Raw genomic sequence first — 21,012 nt, 5'->3', positions numbered from 1 at the left:
GTACATTTACCTGATGGAATACAAATTATTTGATTATAAATGACTTTCTTCATATTATAGTTATATATATATATACACACACACACACACACACACACACACACACACACACACACACATATATGATATATATGCATTAGGGATTTATGTATAATACAAATAATTTTTAATTATGTGTGTAAATACGTTTCTTTAACAATGACTTTCATTTTGGAATAATAAAAGGGTGCTAAGAAATATATGTGATGAAAAATAGACATTGTAAGACTACTGGGGTGGTGAAGAGTGAAGCTTTTAAAAAGATTTCAGTTCAGATTCTGATTCTGAATGTGAGGAATGTGATTGGGATCAAATTACTTACTTTCTTGAGTCTCAATTTCTTTTTTTGTTGTTGTTGTTAATTTATTTTCAGCTGCATTGGGTCTTTGTTGCTGTATGTGGTCTAGTTGTGGTGAGCAGGGGCTTCTCTCGTTGCAGAGCATGGGCTCTAGGCATGTGGGCTTCAGTAGTTGTGGTGCACGGGCTCTGTAGTTGTGGCTCGTGGGCTCTAGAGCACAGGCTCAGTAGTTGTGGCGCATGGGCTTAGTTGCTCCACGGCATGTGGGATCTTCCTGGACCAGGGCTCAAACCCATGTCCCCTGCGTTGGCAGGTGGATTTTTAAATACTGCACCACCAGGGAAGTCCCTCAATTTCTTTATAAAATCTAGATAGTAATTATAACCTAATTCAGGGCTGTTACGAATATTATATGTTAGTATATGTAAATCTCTTCTACCCTGCATATAGTAAATGCTGAAAACTGTTAGCTATTATGATCATTATTAAAATGGAGATGATATATACTTTATAAGGTTATAAATATTAAGCAAGATATATACAAAGTGCCTAGTTAACGGATGTCCAGTAAATATCACATTTCATTGAATCCAAGTCGTACCATTATTTTAGGTACCTTCAAGAAGGAAAAAAATACTGCCAGCTGTACAATAATTATTAGACAGTAAGGTAGACCCCAATTTTAGATATGTTGTGTGAACATTTTTGCATTAGAATCAAAATACTTTTTCTCCCCTTCTTTGCCCTACTTAACTAGTGAAGTCTTTACTCCCCAGAATCTGGAATTCTGTTTCCTATTCTTTTTCCTCCTACCAAGACCCTAGGGTCTCCTACTTCCTTGGCTAAAAAGGGCTACAAGCACTGTAAGTTTTCTGTACTACCTTTATATTCTCTATCATGATTCCCCTTATTCCCTCCATCTTAATGTTGAATTCAACTGCTCAGCATTCTAATTCTTATTATACAAGATAAATGAATATAAACACAAAATAAAACAAAACCTTTTTCCTAGTTACCCAAGGCCTTCAATCTAATATTCAGATTCAGAAACATTTAGTGATGCATATGTATGCCTTTAGAATTAACAGCATGGTGATCGATCAGGCACTTCATGTGAACAGAAACTGACAAAGACTGGGAAGAAATTCAAACTTGAGGTAAGAAATGGCAGATTTTCCTGGGAACAAATTTATATGCCAAAGGTGGTAGAAAGGTCAAATAGAATGAAAGTGGAGAACAGAAAACTTTCCCACAAAATGATTTCCTAGGAGATCTTTTCAAATGCTGAGGAACACTATTTTTTCAGTCTCACCTAGCAAGTACAGTGTCGCTAATATAGTTGGTCTCTTATTTGGATAAACAAAACTAAACAAACATCATAATTTCAGAAAAAAATAATAGCAAAGCAAAAATCAAACATTCAAAATAAGGTTTTGGTTATTTTGTTTATTTCACTTAGGACACTCAGTGGGCATTAACTGGGGTACTTAAAATTCATCTCAATTAGTAATCTCTTTAGTCCTTCATCAATTATTTCGAGTGTTCTCATCTCAAATACATTCCTTTCTTCAACAAACTTCTGAAAGAGATGAGTACCTCCACCCACACCAAAATAATGTGCTTTGCTGGCCAAAAGCACCCGTCCATTTTTATCTAACAAGCTAAGGAATGTTTGGTGCAAAGGACCATAATAATCTGGATTGTAAATGGTTTCTGAGGTAAGAATGAGATCATATTTTTCAAAAAGTTTTTCACTGCTTAGTAAAAGCTTACAAAACTCAGACCACTCCCCAGAAAAGAACCGGAATTTACATAGTTCTTGTGCTACTTTTGATTTCCTGCACCTTTTCACATCTGGTTTGTTTACATCATTTTCTTCATCTTCCGAAGTGGAGTTAGCCACTACATTAGGTAAGGTTACTTCATCAATCACCACGCTGTTATAATCTTGAAAATGAATTTCTTTGGCGCCTCCCTTGAATGCCATTATACCCAGCAACCCTGATCCACAACCAAGATCCAACACTTTTTTCCCAGCAAATTTCACTTTGGCCTTTGTAAAATATGCCAGGAGGTCAAAGGTACATTCCCAGATTTTTAAGCCTCCTTCATAAACACCTGTAATCAGATCAGAGTGAGAAGAAAAGCTTTTTGAAATGATGTTTTCTCCAGGGAAGTTCTCTTTCAACAAGATGGTTTTCACTACTGATATGTTCATATGCTGGAGACCTGGTAATGTTTCTATGACTTTATTTTCTAACACTTTCTTTAAATCTTTAGGCATAGCATGCTCTTTGGCAACTCTAAAGCAGGGCTGTTTTTCATGTGGCTCCAAGCTACTTGAACTGTTAGCTGCATTGAGTGAGCTGTCTGTATCTTGAGGGGCACCTGCATTTCCTGCTGACTTATGTTCCCACAAATGATCCTGAAGCAGGTCAAACTGTTCTGTAGAACACTTTTTGTCTCTGTGTGTACCTTTTTGTCTTTCTGAGACTGAAGACTCTTTTGAGGAATCTAGGGCCAAAGCTCCATCTCCAAGGGATGTTAATTCATCTTCCAGATGGTCTTCTATAGTGAAATTAAACTGAAAAGTCATTCTCTCATAAAATGCACACAATCGTTAAACTCAAAGGAAGATTCTTCAACTTCTGGATAGAACTGATGACACACACTGCTTCAATTCTGTTAGTTTTGCTGGAGGTCCATTTCTCTTTAGCAGCTTATAAACACTTACAAATATTCAGAGATATTTCCAAATGACTTTTAAGAGGTCTTTGCTCTTTTTTCAATTTAGCTCTGGAGGAAAAAAAAAGAAAATTGTTATTAAAAAGCAAAATGACACATTTTATGTAAATGTAATATTAAACAGTCCCCCGCTCCACCCCCAGCAGCTGCCTTTTCTATGAAAGCAGTGGAGGGACAGGGAGATAAAGAGACTTGGAAACACACACACCCTTCAGGTTTCAAAAGCTAGAGAAGAGAATAAACCGTAAAAACAAACAAAATAACAGCAGCAGCAACAACTAGAAATAACGTAAAGTCCAAAATTCTCAGGCAGGAAATGACAAGCCTAGCTATTTAGTGTGTTTCATCTGTCATGACCCTGCCCAAACATATTAACCTCCTAAACTGCCAGAATCTCTTCAGTCTGTTACCGTTTCACGTAACAGGACCTCAAGATTGTATTTTGATAAAGACGCATCCCTTTAAAAACAGGAACAGGTATGCTCTGATGTGTGTAAATTCATTCAGATGACCTCACTACAAACATTTCGCGGAGACCAGCAGCCCTAAGTGTACTGGGAGTGAGGTAACTGTGGAGTAATTAGTAAAGATTAGCTTGACACAGAATAAGGGCACTGAACTGTGCGGGGAGGTCCGTAGAAAATGGAAGCAACTTAATAAAGACTCTTCTCTGTATCTACTGGGCTAGACACTTAAAATATACCGTCTACTTCAATTTGCACAACAATTCTGGCAGGTGGGTCTTTATCCCCATTACATAGGATGTACAGAGCAGGGTCAACACATTAAATGGGTAGGAAGGCGCCTGTTTCTATCCCACTTCACCGCGGGGCTTGGAGTCATTTCTGGCTGTAAATCCCAGGTCAAACCCGACACCAGATGTGCAACCTCAAAGCCCCAAGGGACGGGGTGTAGCAAATCTGTGGACTCCCGGCCCTCACCTCCCCCAAAGCGTCTCAAAAGCAACGTTACAGCAATCCAGACCTGTGGACGCTAGCTCCCCGGCGGTTCCCAGCTCCAGAGTACTCCGGCCAGACCCTCCCGACTGCAAGCGCGCACCAGTGAGTCGAGTCCTCCGCGGGCCAGACAAGCCCGGCTTTATTCCTAGTCGTGTGGGGCCCGGGCTCACTAAGGAGAGCGGCGCCCTTCCTCTCTATGGTTTTGGCTCGCAAGGCCTGCCGGGACGGTGGGAGTTTCCGGTCTTGGCTCTGGCGGGAGCGTTTCGAAGCTTTGGTCTTGGGCGAAAGCATGTCTCAGGAACGCGCTGTCCCGGCGAGCGCGGTTCCCCTGGAAGAATTAAGTAGCTGGCCGGAGGAGCTATGCCGCCGGGAACTGCCATCTGTCCTGCCTCGGCTCCTTATATCCTTCATTGTCACTTCCACCTAGAGAGGGGTGTGGGGCCTGTCTCCAACCTTCTCTCCTGTCTCATCACACCCGCTGCCGGGCCGTGTTGGGTTCTTGCGGCTTCAACCCTCTCCTTTCTCTGTTGATGAGCGAGATGAGTAAGCGAGGGAAGGAAGGGCGAGCGAGAGCCGTGGGTGCCGAGAGCGAAGGCATGCCTGGCTTTGGCATCCGAAGGGCTCGCAGAGGTGTTCTGCCAGTGGTTTTGGCAGTGGATGTGGCGTTTTCTGCCATTCCTCTGGGCCTTTGAGTTGCTCTGTACGTGCAGTTAGGCGTGAATACTTTTCCATGGGGCGGGGGTAGCCGGGGGAGGCAAGGACTCAGACTTGAGCTGTAAGGTGAGCTGACTGGATGAAGTAGAGAGAGCGAGGTACTCTGAGCTCTCATCTCTAAAATGGGTGGTGAAAATGAATACCTTCCTCACTATTTTGAGAATCTAAAGGACGTAGTTCTGACATGGTGCCAAGTCTGTAAAAGATGTTCAGTAAATACAAATGTTCTTCCCCTCCCCTTTTTGAATCTCTTTCGGTTTATTGCTGGTGAGAAGGAGTTGCTTTCTTTGCTAATTGCTTTCATCTGCTGGGTGTGAGGTACTTAATGTCTCCGTTGTCCAGATGCAGGCCATTTAGTAGTCGAATCCCTTTTTGGTTGTAAATGTACCTGGAGTCCTAGCCCTTCATGTTAAAGGGTAATTTTTTTTTAACAGCTTTGAGCACATAAAACTACACTCAAAAGAAAAAAAGACCTTCACTTGAGAGAGTCTGAACGCTGCAAAAATAATCTTTTACAGCTAAAGCCAAATGTAAATATTACGGTCACATAGAAATCATTCACCTGGGCATTGGCAAAGTACCACTTAGGTACCAAAGTGCTTTCTTAGTTATCGTGTAGATATGGAACTGCTGTCCTCAAGGATTTTTGATTTCGGTAACAAATAGCCATCCTCCTCCTCAAAAAATTTTACTAGGTACAGAATATTGTATGTACCAGGCAGTGTTAGGCTTCGGGGGAACAAAGATAAGAAACGCGGTTCCTCTTTTTCTTCTCAAGCTTATAAGGGGATTTCAATAATTGAAAGTCAAGCTTGTTTATTTTTATTTTTTTATTATTTATTTATTTTTGGCTGCGTTTGGTCTTCGTTGCACATGGGCTTTCTCTAGTTGCCGTGAGCAGGGGCTACTCTTTTTTTTTTTAAATAAATTTATTTATTTTTGGCTGTGTTGGGTCTTTGTTGCTGCGCACGGGCTTTCTCTAGTTGTGGTAAGTGGGGGCTGCTCTTCATTGCGGTGCGCGGGCTTCTCATTGCGGTGGCTTCTCCTGTTGCGGAGCACGGGCTCTAGGCGCGTGGGCTTCAGTAGTTGTGGCACGTGGGCTCATCAGTTGTGGCTCGGGGGCTCTAGAGCGCAGGCTCATTAGTTGTGGCACACGGGCTTAGTTGCTCCGTGGCGTGTGGGATCTTCCCGGACCAGGGCTCGAACCTGTGACCCCTGCATTGGCAGGTGGATTCTTAACCACTGCACCACCAGGGAATTCCCAAGCTTGTTTATTTACATCAAAAAAAAAAAAATCAACATTCCCACCTGGTTTTGCATCTCAAACTTAAAATTCAAAAGAACCCAAACCTGTTCTTCCCCCAGTCTTCTTCATCTAAATTAATGATTTTACAAGCCAAAACCTTCAGTCCTCTCTCGCTCACATCCAATCAGCAAGTCATTTTGTTTCTGACCTCAGACTATATCTTGAATCCAAATGCTTATCTCCATCCTGGTTGCTACCACTCTTTCAAACCCCCATAACGTCTCACCTGAACTATTGTTAATAGCTCCCTTGCTTCTACTCACGTCCTCTTATAATCCATTCTCCAAAAAAAGTTCACAAAAAAGTGGAAAACATTGTTATTTCCTTTTTAAACCACTCCCTCCACCCCAGTGGCTTCTTAATAAATTAGGAATAAAATCTAAATTTTTACCTTAAAGGCTCCTCATGTTCTAAGCCTTTTCCTCGCTTACCTAGCTCACTACACTCTGTCCACAAATACATGAAGCTCACCTACCTCAGGATCTTCATTTTTGCTGATCCTTCAGCGTAGTTTGTTCTTCTCTCAGCCTTTTGTCCATCTCATTATTCAGGTCTCAGCTGTCACGCCAGCAAGCCATTTTCAGCGTCCTCAGTCTTATGTGGTTCTCCCAAACCCAGTCTGTAATACTTATCTCATTGCCCTGCTCAGTTTTCTAAACAGCAGAAGTAACCTTAATGGAAATTATCTTGTTTACTTTGTTTCCTTTTTACTTTTCCTCACTGTACTGTAAAGTTCATAAAGGCAGGAATTTTGTTTTCTCCAGCACCTAGAATAGTGCCTGGCACATAGTAAGCATTCAGTGAAGGGCTAAAACAGTTTTAAAACTGACTGAAAATCTCATTAGATAAAATATTTTTTCAGCTTTTGGTTTTATTTCAACACTTTTTCTACAAATGAAAGAAATTTTTAGTAACTCCATCACCCAAACATAATTATTTTCATGTTTTGCATTTCACACGTTATTTTCCAGTCTTTCTCTTTTTGGGGGGGACCGCGCCGCTCGGCCTGCAGGATCTTAGTCCCCTGACCAGGGATCAAACTTGTGCCCCCTGCAGTGGAAGTGCGGAGTCTTAACCATTGGACCGCCAGGGAAGTCCCTTATTTTCCAGTCTTTACCTGCATGTCTGCATAATCATAACTTATGTTTAATTTTGGAAGAGGTTAGAATTTTTTTGACCTTTACTGAAATTTATCCACAAGGCAAATTCTACCCTACTGAACTAAAATGAGTTAATGACTATATCTCATTTTGATTGCTGCTGTAAGATATGTGTATGCAAAGTAAGATTTCAGAAAAAGAATCAATTCCTGTATTACTGTGACGGAGTTATGGCTTATTCATTTTTCTTATTCATTTTTCTTATTGACACATACTTTAATAATTCATATATTATTTTTACAGGAAAACATTCCTAACAATTACTCTGAACGGTATAAAAGTGTATAGTTTATAATGTGATTACCATTAACGTTTGTAATGAACATAGCATAATTTATTATGACATATTTGTAAGCTTCTATGTGCAGAAGAGTTTCTGTCTGATAAAGTGGTAAGATAGATATGCTAGTAACATGAAAAGAAGATAGGAGTTGATCAGTGACTTAAGACAGGTGCAAATAAAGTACTATAGAAGTGCTGAGGAGGAAGAAATTTCTGTTTCGGAAACCAGAAACCCATGGATTATTACAGACTGTTTCTCATCTGTCAGAAATAAGACATAACTACACATAGTTTGAAAAGATAAGTTTATCCCTGAGCAACTTTGAAAACATTTCCTTAAAGTATTTTCATTATATTTCATTATACCTAGGAGGCATTACATTTTTTACAGCAAAATTAAGCCAGTAATTTGAGTCTAATTTCAATCTCTTACTGATCATTGCTTAAACTTCAAGAAGGGTCCTTTTAAAATCTGTTCTCAGTAGTGAATATCTTACTGATACTAGTATCTTCCTTAATTTTTTTACTCTATGTATCAGCATTCTGACAGTTGGATTGAGCATATTCGTAAGTAAAATTATCTTAATTGTACGATTACTTTGATGTCTTTAAGGCCTGAGTCCCACATATCCCAGTTTTGTATTCCCTTTAAATTTAAATATAGTTTCGTATTCCCTTTAAGTTTATTCTTCCTATTGTAGCGTTACAGCCTTTGTAATCTTCAGTTACTTAAAATGACCAAATTACTTCAAATTACAGTACTTAAATTTTTAAATTCCATTTTGGATAGATACCAAAAGTGTTCTGTTTGATTATGTATAAGCACATTGTAAATTTTAAATGTTAGTTGTTAAACTGGTTAGACCAGTATAAAACATAATTTGCAGTCTACTTAATAACTTTCAGCTTCTTAACATGTTTAGTGTCAATTAGAAAATACTTTCTAATTACAAAAGGCTGATTGTTTAGGTATGAGAAATTTGTCATTTGGAAAAGTTGACTTTCTTCATCTGTCTTCATTAATCTTACTTGATGTAATTTATTTATTTAGTTAGGAGGAGAGGTAGAGAGTTAAGACTATCCTACAGAGTTTACTCATATATTTTGAGTTTTCTATTTACATTTCACTTGGTTGTGGAATATTTGTTTATAATCTTGAATCTGTGCTGCCTGTGGGGTCTGATTTTTTTAAGGAACAGTTACTTTTTATCCTGTGTATGAGAGTTGTACATATTCATTATAGAAAATTTGTAACATGCAGAAAAACAGAAAAGATAATAAAACAATCATTAATCTGAAATGTTTAAGATTTTGGCATAGGACATTCTCATCTTGATTCTATATAGCCCTGCCAGCCTATCGGTTATTCTTTGTATATACATGTTTATATATATTAAGATTGGAATTACACTATTTGGAAGTTTTTTCATTTTAGCTTAATGTATTGTGGGCATTTTATTATGGTTTTAAACAATCTCTAACAATCATTTTAATGATAGCAGATCCTATTCAGTAGATGTACCCACATCCATTAACTGATCTTCAGTTGCTGGACACATACATTGTTTTTTGTTTTTTTTTTTAATTTTTCTATTATTTCAAGTTGTTTAATTGTTAATAGTTTCTCTACATAGAATATGGCATTTTGAAACTGTACAAAGCTTTTGATTGCTAGTATGTACATATTCTCGAATCTGGGAAAGGGTAGTGACCTTTGTTGGCTGACATGACTTAATATTGCTACAAAATATGTTACTGTTTTCCTTTATAGAAATTCTGAAAATTATTGTAGAAATGTTTTTACCTCATATGAACCACCTGACATTGGAAGAGACTTTCTTTTCACAAGTGCTGCCAAAGGTATAGTACTATTATTATCTTAATCAATTTACTTGTTATAAAGGCTGTTAAGATCTGGCCTCGGTTTTAGACCATTTATTCTTAATTTCTTAATGTATCACTTTTTTTTTTTTTCGGCTGCACCGCGAGGCTTGTGGGATCGTAGTTCCCTGACCAGAGATTGAACCCAGGCCCACAGCAGTGAAAGTGCCGAGTCCTAACCACTGGACTGCCAGGGGATTCCCAATGTATCACATATTTGAAATACAAATAAAATAGTTAAAAATAGATCTTATGTGAGAATGTGATGGTGTTAGTATGATCATTAGGTGATTAAAAAAACATTTTCAGAGAGTATGGATCCTTTACTAATTGAATTTACATTATTTGTAGTTGGTTTTAAATACTCTTGTATTTTAAAGCTATTCATTGAAAATTGGGATGGATGATGAAGTTAGTTAAGTCTCTTTCTTTATCTTCTCTGTAGAATTTATTAGTAATTGTTAAATTTCATTGTCTGGAAAAATGGAGCCAAAATTTATTAAAGAAGTCTTAGAATAAAAATGGCTGGAATATTGGTAAAATCAAGTAACTTAAAATATCAGATTCACCAACTGCATTGTTACCTTTTAGATATATGTGGTATACCTTTTCTCTGAAAAGCAGAGTCATAACTTTTTTTTTTAATCGTGGGAACTAAACATACTTTGGTGACAAAATGAAACATTTTTTTTTATGATAACTTATCTCTTACTGGAATGGATTTCTAAGTTTAGCTTTGAAACAATTATCAGAACTGCTTTTACTTATATTCACTCAATTCTGTATCTAAAAAGTTTCTTAAAATTTGTTCTTGACCGCCAAAAAAAGGTCCAGCTAGTATATAGATGAAAACGAGATGGTGAGTGTTAACAGGCTTATGGGAAGCAGTACCCTCTTTAGTTACAGTGTGTTGCTGACTATGGTTATTCTTGTAGTGTAGTGTTTAGGCCATTTAACTTGTTTAGAGTATTAAGATCTTAGGTTGGCTAATGTTTCACAGACAAAAGCACTTATTTCTGAGGTCATGTACTATGTCTCTAACCCAGGAATAGTATTTTGAGTTGGTCAGAAAGGGGAACTGGTTAGAAAACAAGTGAATAGGTAATTCAGCACAAATTCATTACCACTACCAGAAAATATCCTTGTAAATGTTCACATGGATGTTGATTGGTTAAGATCATCATCTTTTATTTATTTAAGTGTAAGAGTAGCACTTTTGTTACATCACCAAAAAGTGAACTTTGAGTGATCTTTTTTTATGGATGTTATTAAGTAGATTCAAATCACAGAAATGGAAGACAAATCAATTTTTATTGGAGGCTTGTTTGTTTTTAAGGAGATTCTATTGTAGAAAAATAGTATACAAAAAATAGAAATACTGTAGAAACACTATACAAAATATGTTTTTTATTAACTTTATTAGGTGCAGTTGTTACACTAGACAATATCCTGTAGCTGTTAATAATGCAAAATCAAATCTAATTTATTTCTTTAAAGATATGCCTTTTCCTTTTTTAGTGACTTCTGTTACTACTGTTTATGACCTGCTTTGTTTTCACAGACTGTGAGATTATTTGATGACATGATGTATGAGTTAACCAGTCAAGCCAGAGGACTATCAAGCCAAAATTTAGAAATCCAGACCACTCTAAGAAATATTTTACAGGTATGTCAAATATATTAGAAAGGAGGGTGGGAGAGCTTAAAGAGTGTAAGATATTAATTAACTTTGTATTCTCTATATAATGCCCCAATGCTAGAATTAAATTTATAGAACTAAAGATATAAAGATATTGCAAAAAACATAAATTCTGAATTTCTTATACAATTTCATGCTTAGTAAATATCTAAACTCATGTAAGAAGACAAGTAATTGAGATAGCATGCCCTACCTGTAATTCTAAAGCGTATGTGTAGAACACCTGCCATATACTTTGATGTTGTGGGTTAGGATTCCAACTTCTTCTTTTTTTCTTTAACCAAATGGCTAGCCAGTTTTTTTTGGTTTTTTTTTTCTAAGATTTTTTCGATGTGGACCATTTTTAAAGTCTTTATTGAATTTGTTACAATATTGCTTCTGTTTTTTAATTTTTGTTTTTTTGGCTATGAGGCATGTGAGATCTTAGCTCCCCAACCAGGGATTGAACCTGTACCCCCTGTGTTGGAAAGCGAAGTCTTAACCACTGGACTGCCAGGGAAGTCTCTAGCCACTTTTAATATTTATAGTTCTGACAGACTGAAGTTATGTGTAAAGAGGAACAGATAGAGGGTCCATTTTGCTCACTGCTGTATCCCTAGCACTCAGCATATTGTCTGACACCTTTTAGGTACACAGAAAATATATTCTGAATGAAACTTCTTTCCATATTTCCAGACAATGGTACAGCTATTAGGAGCTCTTACAGGATGTGTTCAGCATGTCTGTGCCACTCATGAATCCATCATTCTAGAAAATATTCACAGTCTTCCCTCCTCGGTCCTACATGTAATCAAAAGTACATTTGTACATTGTAAGGTGAGTGATGGGTCTAAGTACACTTTATTATTATTTTTTTTAACATTTAAAAAAATTATTTTTTTCTGGCTGCGTTGGGTCTTTGTTGCTGTGCGCGGGCTTTCTCTAGTTGCGGTGAGTGGGGGCTACTCTTCGTTGTGGTGCGCGGGCTTCTCATTGCAGTGGCTTCTCTCGTTGCAGAGCACGGGCACTAGGCACCTGGGCTTCAGGAGTTGTGGCTCGCGGGCTCTGGAGCGCAGGCTTAGTAGTTGTGGCGCATGGGCTTAGTTGCTCCGTGGCATGTGGGATCTTCTTGGACCAGGGATCAAACCCGAGTCCCCTGCATGGGCAGGCGGATTCTTAACCACTGTTCCACCAGGGAAGCCCTAAGTACACTTCAAATGGCCTAGAATCCATGGGCAAAGGGGCTGACTTTGTGGTGCTTATAGTATTTGTTCATAAATTTACATTTTAACCTATATTATTGCAGTGCATTTTTCCATAGAACAAAGAGCATGTATGTAAATATTTGTTTCAAAATAAGTAGTTTTAAAGAAATCTTAAAAAGGGGGCTCTTGCAGTTTTGTTGTTGTTGTTGTCTTATTCTATTTCCTCTTGATAAGGAAAGAAGTGATACAGATTTGTGTCAAGTCACAAGGATCCTCAAATATTTCTGTCATGGCATTGGTGGCTTAGATGAATTGCTTAACAATTAGGTGCCTATAAAGGGGACACTGACCTTTATTTAGTCCTGAGACAGCTTTAAACCACAAAAGCTGGCCTAGGATTTGTGGGTCACAGGAAGTTTTGATAATGCTGTTTGTTGGGTGAATGAAAATTGCTGGTTAACTAATGCTTCCCTTTGGTGACAGGGTACTGAAATGTCATGCACTGGACCTAATGTTATTTAGCTCCCTTTCAGTTCTATATTTGTAAGATCTTGGAAGTCAGAAATCATATTTTATACGTACCTGCATCTCTCAAAGTACACTATATATAATGGAGGTTCACTAAACATTTGTTTAATGAATGAATATGTCATTCACTAAGAATCATTAAATTTTTTTTTTTTTTTTTTTGCTGGTGAGAATTCTTTTCTCTAATTGAAGTATAGTTCATTTACAGTGTTGTGTTAATTACTGCTGTACAGCAAAGTGATTCATTTATATATATATGTACCTTACTCTTTTTTAATATTCTTTTCCATTATGATTTATCGTAGGATATTGAATATAGTTCTCTGTGCTATACAGTAGGACCTTGTTATTTATCCATTCTATATATGAAAGCTTGCATCTGCTAACCCAAACCTCCCACTCCATCCTTCCCCCAACCCCCTCCCCCTTGGCAACCACCAGTCTGTTCTCTGTGATTCTGTTTCATAGACAGGTTCATTTGTGTCATATATATATATTTTTAAAAATTAAATTTATTTATTTATTTTTGGCTGCATTGGGTCTTTGTTGCTGTGCGTGGGCTCTATCTAGTTGCTGCGAGTGGGAACCACTCTTCATTGCGGTGCGTGAGCTTCTCATTGCAGTGGCTTCTCCTGTTTCAGAGCACGGGCTCTAGGTGCGCGAGCTTCAGTAGTTGTGGCTTGCGGGCTCTAGAGCACAGGCTCAGTAGTTGTGGCACATGGGCTTAGTGGCTCTGCGGCACGTGGGATCTTCCCAGACCAGGGATCGAACCCATATCCCCTGCATTGGCAGGCGGACTCTTAACCACTGCTCCACCAGGGAAGTCTCTGTGTCATATTTTAGATTCCACATATAAGTGATATCATATGGTATTTGTCTTTCTCTTTCTGACTTCACTTAGTCTGATAATTTCTAGTTGCATCCATGTTGCTGCAAATGGCATTACTTTCTTTTTTTATGCCTGAGTAGTATTCCATTGTATATATGTACCACATCTTCTTTAACCATTCATCTGTTGATGGACATTTAGGTTGTTTCCATGTCTTGGCTATTATGAATAGTGCTGCTATGAACATAGGCATGCATGTATCTTTTTTTTTTAACAACTTTATTAGAGTATAATTGCTTCACAATGGTGTATTAGTTTCTGCTTTATAACAAAATGAATCAGTTATACATATACATCTGTTCCCACATCCCTTCCCTCTTGCGTCTCCCTCCCTCCCACCCTCCCTATCCCACCCCTCCAGTCGGTCACAAAGCACCGAGCTGATCTCCCTGTGCTATGTGGCTGCTTCCCACTAGCTATCTATTTTACATTTGGTAGTGTATATATGTCCATGCCTTTCCCTCGCTTTGTCACAGCTTACCCTTCCCGCTCCCCATATCTTCAAGTCCATTCTCAAGTAGGTCTGTGTCTTTATTCCTGTTTTACCCCTAGGTTCTTCATGACATTTTTTTTCTTAAATTCCATATATATGTGTTAGCATACGGTATTTGTCTTGCTCTTTCTGACTTACTTCACTCTGTATGACAGACTCTAGGTCTATCCACCTCATTACAAATAGCTCAGTTTCGTTTCTTTTTATGGCTGAGTAATATTCCATTGTATATATGTGCCACATCTTCTTTATCCATTCATCCGATGATGGACACTTAGGTTGTTTCCAGCTCCGGGCTATTGTAAATAGAGCTGCAATGAACATTTTGGTACATGAGTCTTTTTGAATTATGTTTTTCTCAGGGTATATGCCCAGTAGTGGGATTGCTGGGTCATATGGTAGTTCTATTTGTAGTTTTTTAAGGAACCTCCATACTGTTCTCCATAGTGGCTGTACCAATTCACATTCCCACCAGCAGTGCAAGAGTGTTCCCTTTTCTCCACACCCTCTCCAGCATTTATTCTTTCTAGATTTTTTGATGATGGCCATTCTGACTGGTGTGAGATGATATCTCATTGTAGTTTTGATTTGCATTTCTCTAATGATTAATGATGTTGAGCATTCTTTCATGTGTTTGTTGGCAGTCTGTATATCTTCTTTGGAGAAATGTCTCTTTAGGTCTTCTGCCCATTTTTCAATTGGGTTGTTTGTTTTTTTGCTATTGAGCTGCATGAGCTGCTTATAAATTTTGGAGATGAATCCTTTGTCAGTTGCTTCATTTGCAAATATTTTCTCCCATTCTGAGGGTTGTCTTTTGGTTTTGTTTACGGTTTCCTTTGCTGTGCAAAAGCTTTTAAGTTTCATTAGGTCCCATTTGTTTATTTTTGTTTGTATTTCCATTTCTCTAGGAGGTGGGTCCAAAAGGATCTTGCTGTGATTTATGTCATAGAGTGTTCTGCCTATGTTTTCCTCTAAGAGTTTGATAGTTTCTGGCCTTACATTTAGGTCTTTAATCCATTTTGAGCTTATTTTTGTGTATGGTGTTAGGGAGTGATCTAATCTCATACTTTTACATGTACCTGTCTAGTTTTCCCAGCACCGCTTATTGAAGAGGCTGTCCTTTCTCCACTGTAAATTCCTGCCTCCTTTATCAAAGATAAGGTGACCATATGTGTGTGGGTTTCTCTCTGGGCTTTCTATCCTGTTCCATTGATCTATCGTTCTGTTTTTGTGCCAGTACCATACTGTCTTGATTACTGTAGCTTTGTAGTATAGTCTGAAGTCAGGGAGCCTGATTCCTCCAGCTCCGTTTTTCGTTCTCAAGATTGCTTTGGCTATTCGGGGTCTTTTGTGTTTCCATACAAATTGTGAAATTTTTTGTTCTAGTTCTGTGAAAAATGCCAGTGGTAGTTTGATAGGGATTGCATTGAATCTGTAGATTGCTTTGGGTAGTAGAGTCATTTTTACAATGTTGATTCTTCCAATCCAGGAACATGGTATATCTCTCCATCTATTTGTATCATCTTTAATTTCTTTCATCAGTGTCTTATAATTTTCTGCATACAGGTCTTTTGTCTCCTTAGGTAGGTTTATTCCTAGGTATTTTATTCTTTTTGTTGCAATGGTAAATGGGAGTGTTTTCTTGATTTCACTTTCAGATTTTTCATCATTAGTGTACAGGAATGCCAGAGGTGTCTGTGCATTAATTTTGTATCCTGCTACTTTACCACATTCATTGATTAGCTCTAGTAGTTTCCTGGTAGCATCTTTAGGATTCTCTATGTATAGTATCATGTCATCTGCAAACAATAACAGCTTTACTTCTTCTTTTCCAATTTGGATTCCTTTTATTTCCTTTTCTTCTCTGATTGCTGTGGCTAAAACTTCCAAAACTATGTTGAATAAGAGTGGTGAGAGTGGGCAACCTTGTCTTGTTCCTGATCTTAGTGGAAATGGTTTCAGTTTTTCACCATTGAGGACGATGTTGGCTGTGGGTTTGTCATATATGGCCTTTATTATGTTGAGGAAAGTTCCCTCTATGCCTACTTTCTGCAGAGTTTTTATCATCAATGGGTGTTGAATTTTGTCAAAAGCTTTCTCTGCATCTATTGAGTTGATCATATGGTTTTTCTCCTTCAATTTGTTAATATGGTGTATCACGTTGATTGATTTGCATATATTGAAGAATCCTTGCATTCCTGGAATAAACCCCACTTGATCATGGTGTATGATCCTTTTAATGTGCTGTTGGATTCTGTTTGCTAGTATTTTGTTGAGGATTTTTGCATCTATATTCATCAGTGATATTGGCCTGTAGTTTTCTTTCTTTGTGACATCCTTGTCTGGTTTTGGTATCAGGGTGATGGCGGCCTCGTAGAATGAGTTTGGGAGTGTTCCTCCCTCTGCTATATTTTAGAAGAGTTTGAGAAGGATGGGTGTTAGCTCTTCTCTAAATGTTTGATAGAATTCTCCTGTGAAGCCATCTGGTCCTGGGCTTTTGTTTGTTGGAAGATTTTTAATCACAGTTTCAATTTCAGTGCTTGTGATTGGTCTGTTCATATTTTCTATTTCTTCCTGATTCAGTCTTGGCAGGTTGTGCATTTCTAAGAATTTGTCCATTTCTTCCAGGTTGTCCATTTTGTTGGCATAGAGTTGCTTGTAGTAATCTCTCATGGTCTTTTGTATTTCTGCAGTGTCAGTTGTTACTTCTCCTTTTTCATTTCTAATTCTATTGATTTGAGTCTTCTCCCTTTTTTTCTTGATGAGTCTGGCTAATGGTTTATCAATTTTGTTTATCTTCTCAAAGAACCAGCTTTTAATTTTATTGATCTTTGCTATCGTTTCCTTCATTTCTTTTTCATTTATTTCTGATCTGATTTTTATGATTTCTTTCCTTCTGCTAACTTTGGGGTTTTTTGTTTCTTTCTCTAATTGCTTTAGGTGCAAGGTCAGGTTGTTTACTCGAGATTTTTCCTGTTTCTTAAGGTGGGATTGTATTGCTATAAACTTCCCTCTCAGAACTGCTTTTGCTGCATCCCATAGGTTTTGGGTCATTGTGTCTCCATTGTCATTTTGTTTCTAGGTATTTTTTAATTTCCTCTTTGATTTCTTCAGTGATCACTTCGTTATTAAGTCATGTGTTGTTCAGCCTCCATGTGTTTGTATTTTTTACAGATCTTTTCCTGTAATTGATATCTAGTCTCATAGCATTGTGGTCAGAAAAGATACTTGATACAATTTAAATTTTCTTAAATTTACCAAGGCTTGATTTGTGACCCAAGATATGATCTATCCTGGGGAATGTTCCATGGGCACTTGAGAAAAATGTGTATTCTGTTGTTTTTGGATGGAATGTCCTATAAATATCAATTAAGTCCATCTTGTTTAATGTATCATTTAAAGCTTGTGTTTCCTTATTTATTTTCATTTTGGATGATCTGTCCATTGGTGAAATGGGGTGTTAAAGTCCCCTACTATGAATGTGTTATTGTCGATTTCCCCTTTTATGGCTGTTAGTATTTGCCTTATGTATTGAGGTGCTCCTATGTTGGGTGCATAAATATTTACAATTGTTATATCTTCTTCATCAATCCCTTGATCAGTATGTAGTGTCCTTCTTTGTCTCTTGTAATAGTCTTTATTTTAAAGTCTATTTGGTCTGATATGAAAACTGCTACTCCAGCTTTCTTTTGATTTCCATTTGCATGGAATATCTTTTTCCATCCCCTCACTTTCAGTCTGTATGTGTCTCTAGGTCTGAAGTGGGTCTCTTGTAGACAGCATATATATGGGTCTCGTTTTTGTATCCATTCAGCCAATCTGTGTCTTTTGGTGGGAGCATTTAGTCCATTTACATTTAAGGTAATTATCGATATGTATGTTCCTATTCCCATTTTCTTAATTGTTTTGGGTTAGTTATTGTAGGTATTTTCCTTCTGTTGTGTTTCTTACCTAGAGAAGTTCCTTTAGCATTTGTTGTAAAGCTGGTTTGGTGGTGCTGAACTCTCTCAGCTTTTGCTTGTCTGTGAAGGTTTTAATTTCTCCATCAAATCTGAATGAGCTCCTTGCTGGGTAGAGTAATCTTGGTTGCAGGTTTTTATCTTTCATCACTTTAAATATGTCCTGCCAGTCCCTTCTGGCTTGCAGAGTTTCTGCTGAAAGGTCAGCTGTTAACATTATGGGGATTCCCTTGTGTGTTATTTGTTGTTTTTCCCTTGCTGCTTTTAATATGTTTTCTTTGTGTTTAATTTTTGACAGTTTGATTAATATGTGTCTTGGCATATTTCTCCTTGGATTTATCTTGTATGGGACTCTCTGTGCCTCCTGGACTTGGTTAAGTATTTCCTTTCCCTTATTAGGGAAGTTTTCAACTATAATCTCCTCAAATATTTTCTCAGTCCCTTTCTTTTTCTCTTCTTCTTCTGGAACCCCTATAATTCGAATGTTGGTGCATTTAATGTTGCCCCGGAGGTCTCTGAGACTGTCCTCAGTTCTTTTCATTCTTTTTTCTTTATTCTTCTCTGCAGCAGTTATTTCCACTATTTTATCTTCCACGTCACTTACCTGTTCTTCTGCCTCAGTTATTCTGCTATTGATCCCATCTAGAGTATTTTTAATTTCATTTATTGTGTTGCTCATCGTTGCTTGATTCATCTTTAGTTCTTCTAGGTCCTTGTTAAATGTTTCTTGCATTTTGTCTATTCTATTTCCAAGATTTTGGATCATCTTTACTATCATTATTCTGAATTGTTTTTCAGGTAGACTGCCTATTTCCTCTTCATTTGTTAGGTCTGGTGGGTTTTTACCTTGCTCCTTCACCTGCTGTGTGTTTTTCTGTCTTCTCATTTTTCTTCTCTTACTGTGTTTGGGGTCTCCTTTTTGCAGGCTGCAGGTTTGTAGTTTCCGTTGTTTTTGGTGTGTGTCACCAGTGGCTAAGGTTGGTTCAGTGGGTTGTGTACGCTTCCTGGTGGGGGGGGACTAGTGCCTGTGTTCTGGTGGATGAGGCTGGATCTTGTCTTTCTGGTGGGGAGGTCCATGTCTGGTGATGTGTTTTGGGGTGTCTGTGGCCTTATTATGATTTTAGGCAGCCTCTCTGCTAATGGGTGGGGTTGTGTTCCTGTCTTGCTTGTTGTTTGGCATAGGGTTTCCAGCACTGTAGCTTGCTGGTCGTTGAGTGAAGCTGGGTGTTGGTGTTGAGATGGAGATATCTGGGAGATTTTCGCCGTTTGATATTCCGTGGAGCTGGGAGGTCTCTTGTGGACCAGTGTCCTGAAGTTGGCTCTCCCACCTCAGAGGCACAGCCCTGACTCCTGGCTGCAGCACCAAGAGCCTTTCATCCACACGGCTCAGAATAAAAGGGAGAAAAAGTAGAAAGAAAGAATTAGTAGAATGAAGGAAGGAAGGAAGAAGGAGGAAGAAGGAAGGAAGAGAGAGAGAAAGAAAGGAAAGAAAGAAAGGAGGGAGGGAGGAGGGAAGGTAGGAAAAAAAGAGAAGATAAAGTAAAATAGAATAAAGTCTGATAAAATGTAATAAAGTTATTAAAATAAAAAAGAATTATTAAGAAAACAAATTTTTTAAAAAAGGACGGATAGAACCCTAGGGCAAATGGTGGAAGCAAAGCTGTACAGACAAAATCTCACACAGAAGCATACACATACACACTCACAAAAAGAGGAAAAGGGGAAAAAATCATAAATCTTGTTCTCAAAGTCCACCTCCTCAATTTGGGATGATTTGTTGTCTATTCATGTGTTCCACAGATGCAGGGTACATCAAGTTGATTGTGGAGCTTTAATCCGCTGCTTCTGAGGCTGCTGGGAGAGATTTCCCTTTCTCTTCTTTATTCTCCTAGCTCCCAGGTCTCAGCTTTGGATTTGGCTCCGCCTCTGCGTGTAGATCGCCGGAGGGAATCTGTTCTTCCCTCAGACAGGACGGGGTTAAAGGAGCAGCCGCTTCGGGGACTCTGGCTCACTCAGGCCGCGGGGGAGGGAGGGGTAGGGAGTGCGGGGCGAGCCTGCGGTGGCAGAGGCCGGCGTGACGTTGCACCAGCCTGAGGTGCGCCGTGCGTTCTCCCAGGGAAGCTGTCCCTGGATCCCGGGACCCCGGCAGTGACAGGCTGCACAGGCTCCCCGGAAGTGGGGCGTGGACAGTGACCTGCGCTCGCACACAGGCCTCGCGGCGGCGGCAGCAGCCCCAGTGTCCCACGCCCGTCTCTGGGGTCTGCGCTTTCAGCTGCGGCTCGCGCCTGTCTCTGGAGCTCCTCCAAGCAGCGCTCTTAATCCCCTCTCCTAGCGCACCAGGAAACAGAGAGGGAAGAAAAAGTCTCTTGCCTCTTCGGCAGGTCCAGACTTTTTCCCATACTCCCTCCCGGCTAGCCGTGGCACAACTAACCCCTTCAGGCTGTGTTCACGCCGCCAACCCCATTCCTCTCCCTGCGCTCCGACCGAAGCCTGAGCCTCAGCTCCCAGCCCCGCCCGCCCTGGTGGGTGAGCAGAGAAGCCTCTCGGGCTGGTGAGTGCCAGTTGGCACCGATCCTCTGTGCGGGGATCTCTCCTGTTTGCCCTCCGCACCCCTGTTGCTGTGCTCTCCTCCACGACTCCGAAGCTTTCCCCCTCCACCACCCACAGTCTCCGCCCTCGAAGGGGCTTCTAGTATGTGGAAACCTTTCCTCCTTCACGGCTCCCTCCCACTGGTGCGGTCTTTGTCTGTGTTTATTATTTTTTCTTTTGCCCTACCCAGGTACGTGGGGGAGTTTCTTGCCTTTTGGGAGGTCTGAGGCCTTCTGCCAGCGTTCAGTAGGTGTTCTGTAGGAGTTGTTCCACGTGTAGATGAATTT

At 39.1% G+C, this 21,012-nt stretch overlaps 2 protein-coding genes across 3 annotated transcripts in view; one reads left to right on the top strand and one right to left on the bottom strand.

The window, feature by feature from the left end:
* Positions 1-1,779: 1,779 nt before the first annotated feature.
* Positions 1,780-4,223, bottom strand: METTL18 (methyltransferase 18, RPL3 N3(tau)-histidine). Its single transcript, XM_060091293.1, has 2 exons — positions 4,067-4,223; positions 1,780-3,133 (listed from the first exon to the last, which is right to left on the bottom strand). The coding sequence occupies exon 2, from the start codon at positions 2,931-2,933 to the stop codon at positions 1,812-1,814; it is 1,122 nt and encodes a 373-aa protein (XP_059947276.1). The 5' UTR covers positions 2,934-3,133; positions 4,067-4,223; the 3' UTR covers positions 1,780-1,811.
* A 49-nt stretch (positions 4,224-4,272) lies between these two features.
* FIRRM (FIGNL1 interacting regulator of recombination and mitosis) overlaps positions 4,273-21,012 on the top strand; it is a 52,838-nt gene continuing 36,098 nt past the window's right edge. For both annotated transcript variants that reach the window (XM_060091288.1, XM_060091289.1), the window contains exons 1-5: positions 4,273-4,441; positions 8,031-8,070; positions 9,275-9,363; positions 10,946-11,050; positions 11,759-11,899. In XM_060091288.1, the coding sequence (XP_059947271.1) occupies positions 4,331-4,441; positions 8,031-8,070; positions 9,275-9,363; positions 10,946-11,050; positions 11,759-11,899 (486 nt within the window). In that variant the 5' untranslated portion in view covers positions 4,273-4,330. The remainder of the gene's footprint in view (positions 4,442-8,030; positions 8,071-9,274; positions 9,364-10,945; positions 11,051-11,758; positions 11,900-21,012) is intronic.

The sequence above is a fragment of the Mesoplodon densirostris genome, chromosome 2 (assembly GCF_025265405.1).
Source record: "Mesoplodon densirostris isolate mMesDen1 chromosome 2, mMesDen1 primary haplotype, whole genome shotgun sequence".
In the NCBI taxonomy this organism is placed as follows: Eukaryota; Metazoa; Chordata; class Mammalia; order Artiodactyla; family Ziphiidae; genus Mesoplodon; species Mesoplodon densirostris.
This window is presented reverse-complemented; position numbering and strand designations above follow the sequence as displayed.

Coding starts and splice junctions, on each gene's coding strand:
- METTL18 (XM_060091293.1), bottom strand. CDS start 2,933: ATGACTTTTCAGTTTAATTTCACTATAGAAGACCATCTGGAAGATGAA.